Source organism: Cibotium barometz, chromosome 19 (assembly GCF_041138505.1).
Source record: "Cibotium barometz isolate CiBa-2024 chromosome 19, ASM4113850v1, whole genome shotgun sequence".
Classification (NCBI taxonomy): domain Eukaryota; kingdom Viridiplantae; phylum Streptophyta; class Polypodiopsida; order Cyatheales; family Cibotiaceae; genus Cibotium; species Cibotium barometz.
In genome coordinates, this window is record NC_141064.1 from 25,494,019 (window position 1) to 25,497,584 (window position 3,566).

General features: G+C 43.4%; 1 protein-coding gene across 1 annotated transcript; it reads right to left on the reverse strand.

Annotated features, from left to right (window-relative positions):
- Window positions 1-2,127: 2,127 nt before the first annotated feature.
- LOC147628373 (uncharacterized) lies at window positions 2,128-3,127 on the reverse strand. The gene is made up of 2 exons (XM_086814164.1): window positions 2,931-3,127; window positions 2,128-2,836 (listed from the first exon to the last, which is right to left on the reverse strand). Exons 1-2 carry the CDS (start codon window positions 3,118-3,120, stop codon window positions 2,235-2,237), a joined length of 792 nt encoding a protein of 263 aa, XP_086670290.1. The 5' UTR covers window positions 3,121-3,127; the 3' UTR covers window positions 2,128-2,234.
- Between the last annotated feature and the right edge of the window lie 439 nt (window positions 3,128-3,566).

Genomic DNA, 3,566 nt, shown 5'->3' on the forward strand with positions numbered 1-3,566 from the left:
TAAAAATTTTTAATTTTTAGGGTTTTTAATCTGCGCGATTCTAGGTGGGGGGACCTCTAAGTTTGGGCCTAGGAGGTAGGGAGACAAGAGTAGTAATTAGACCTCATTAGCAAACCAAAACCTAGGCCCCCTAGGGTCAAAGAAGTAAAAAATGTGCACCCAGCCCTCTTCCTATTGGTCCATTCCTAATCAAAAGTTAATCCAAGAGGCCCTCTTTGGGTCCAAAAAATTCCTAATGCACTACTACCTAGTTTTTTAGGGGTTTATAAAATCACTTGGGGTATAATTATGTGAGCCACTATCATTACACTCAATCATTAAGAAAATATGGCACTAAAAAGTTACCAAAAGTTTACCCTTATACACAAAATCAAAAAATTGATCTCACTATATGACTAATTTGAGTAGAAATAACAAAATTTCCCAAACAAAAGTTGTCGATGTCTAGTGTAACCTTATCCATCCTTGTTTCAAGCAAAGAAGAGCCACCCATGGTTTCAAACCCTAAAGAGAGCCGTGCACACACTTTTGTGGCATTGCCAAAGTAACCCAAAGGTTCAAAAAGATCACCACTACAACCCAAATCCCCATGAGAAGAGAACCAAGAAGAAAAACTAACCAAGAAGAGGAATTGACAACGTAACCTAAGCGAGCAAAGAATCAATTGGGCTTTTCCTCTCCCTCTAAGGCACAAAACATATCTACATCCATGTTAATCAAGCAAGGTAGAGATGTCCAAGAGGTTTAATATGAAGCCGCACACCAAGGTTGGCATTGTTCGACATTCGAGAAGTTCACTCCCAAGCCGTCTCACTTATGTCCGCTAACATCGCCATGCTTTTATGAGTCATATTGGCCCTTTGGGGATGTTAATATGATCTCTCTCTCTCTCTCTCTCTCTCTCTCTCTCTCTCTCTCTCTCACACACACACACACACACACACACAAATCACTTTAGGGCCAAGGTTTGTTAATAAAATTATTGGATTTGTTAAGGCGATGAAGGGAACTCTCTCTCTCCATGGTTTGTTAATAAAATTATTGGATTTGTTAAGGCGATGAAGGAAACTCTCTCTCTCTCTCTCAGAGAGAGAGAGAGAGTTTCCTTCATCGCCTTAACAAATCCAATAATTTTATTAACAAACCCTGGCCCCTGAGAGAGAGAGAGAGTTTCCTTCATCGCCTTAACAAATCCAATAATTTTATTAACAAACCCTGGCCCTAAAGCGATTTGTGTGTGTGTGTGTGTGTGTGTGTGTGTGTGTGTGTGTGAGAGAGAGAGAGAGAGAATATGACCATAGGAGCTACATCGTGCTAGTGTGGATAGACATGAACATGAAAAGTGGATAATATTTTTCAGAAATAAACAATTGTTTTATAGGAGCCTCTTTACACCCATTCATATAGGATCTTCATTTAGAATCACTTCTAAGATTATGTAATCTCAAAAAGAAGAGTCATTAAGCTTAAGAATTATAAACGATCATTTAGTTGCACTGCCACCTAGTTTTGTTGAGGTTTTAAAAATCACTTGGGCTGTAATTATCCAAGCCACCATCATTACACCCAATCATACCAGTAAAAAGTTGTTGATGCTTTTCAAGGCTTAACCTTATACACAAAATAAAAAATCGATCTCTCCACATTGACTAATTTGAGTAGAAATAACAAAATTTCCCAAACAAAAGTTGCAAAGGCAAGTAGTTCTTTTGAATGTGGCCAAGCTCTTAAGGCTAGGTATGAAGGGAGTTTAAAATTAAACCTTATTAAACTAACGTTTTAACAAAAACTTAAGCCCAAAGGAAAAGTTTGGGTTTTAAGTCAAACGCTTGAAGATGAGGACGCCTTTTGTTGGATGATGAATGGAGAAGAGACCTGCGCTTTCAGCTTCATAAATTCTTTGCCGAGTACAAGACCAGATTTTGGGTTTCAAAAAGCTTAATGCTATTAAGGTTAATAAACACTGTTCAAAGCAGATTATGCTGAGCCTTGCGTAGTTCATCATATTAACAGGTTCACTGCGGAAAACTCTTCTCTTCTTGTATAGTAGAAAAAATTTCACAAACATAAATTACTACTATCCACCGGCTATACATAACGTATTCAAACACAGCAAGGGGAAAAAAATCTTGAAAGTTGTGTTCTACATCATATTGTTACAAATAACTTCCCCCCAAAGCAAAGCTAAAAGAGCATAAATGAAAAAAAAAACTACAACATGAGATATGTGCCTTCTAGGGCACGAGGAGGAGGCTACCAAGGAGGAGAGCTACAGCCATGGAGAAGGAGGATAGGGTGAATTTGGGGGCGCATGTGCTGCTGGGGAGGTTGGAGGGGAGAGGAGAAGGCGGGGATGGGGGTGAGGGTGAGGGTGAAGGAAAAGAGGTTGGTGATGGTGAAGGGGGGATGGGCATGGGGCTAGGAGATGGCAAGGGGGAGGGGCTGGGTGAGGCAAGAGGAAATATTCCTGGGGTTGGGGTTGGGCTAGGGCTAGGGCTAGGGCTAGGGCTAGGGCTTGGAGATGGAAAGGGTGAGGGGCTGGGTGATGCAAGAGGAAATATTCCTGGGCTTGGGGTTGGGCTTGGGATTCCGCTAACGCTTGCGCCTGGGTCGGGGCCGGGCGCTGCTGCGGCTTCCACCACTTTGACGGCCACCTTTTGGCCCGCCTCGCAGTGGCCAACCACGCTGCATATAAAGAAGAAGAACCCTGGTTGGTTCAGTGGAACCATCGTCGCCCCATCCTTCCACGTCGCCAGCGGGTTCGAGGCGTTGCAGCTCTCGTAGTCCGCCTCCGTCACCTCCGTCACGTCGTGGTAAGCTGCGCTGTAATTAAAGTCTGCAACGTCCAAAGAAGCAAGAATCAAAAACCTTTATAAAATGGTGTGGAATTAAAGCTAAGATGCTGGGATGATTTCGATTGCGATGCTTACAGAGAGTGTCGCCGATGATGAAGGTCCGGGTGGCCTGCCAGTCGCTGTAATTCAAGTTTGCTCTGGCGGGGAGCGTCCAACCATAAGCCCCTCCCACCTGATGCTGCACTGCTGCCGTTAGTTGGGCGCACGACAACAAGACGGCCAGGAGAGCCCAGCGCCATTCATCACTGCCTCGTTGTATAGCCATGATTGTGCGCCGCAAGTCGCTTATTGTGACGGAGCCGCTGCTACCAGCCAAGCTCTTTGAAGCAAAGAAGCTTTTACTTTGCGTGAGAAAAGCCTGGGTGAATATTCCCTTATTATTACATCGCTTATTTGGGGTTGCTGCTTTTTCTCCGTAGCGTTCCGATTTTTGACACGTGGCTTTCCTTGAAGCGTCCTATCTTTACCAACCAATATATCACGACGTTTTTGAAAGAGCCTCATAACAACGTTATGCTCAACTCAGCACGATGAATCTAATGTTATATTAGCATCACTCGCTTAGCGTAGACAATATCAATTGCTATATGTATGTCTCTCAATAACAACCTTAACCATGTCACAAACTCTCACAACCCTAACCCAAACCCAAACACCTCGTAACAAATCTCTCTCTCTCACTCTCTTTCTCTCTCTCTCTCTCTCTCTCTC

Bases quoted from the DNA above. Each gene is read 5' to 3' on its own strand.
- LOC147628373 (XM_086814164.1), bottom strand. From the start codon at position 3,120: ATGGCTATACAACGAGGCAGTGATGAATGGCGCTGGGCTCTCCTGGCC. The intron at 2,837-2,930 runs GTAAGCATCGCA...TGGACGTTGCAG, and splicing joins CATCATCGGCGACACTCTCT to ACTTTAATTACAGCGCAGCT.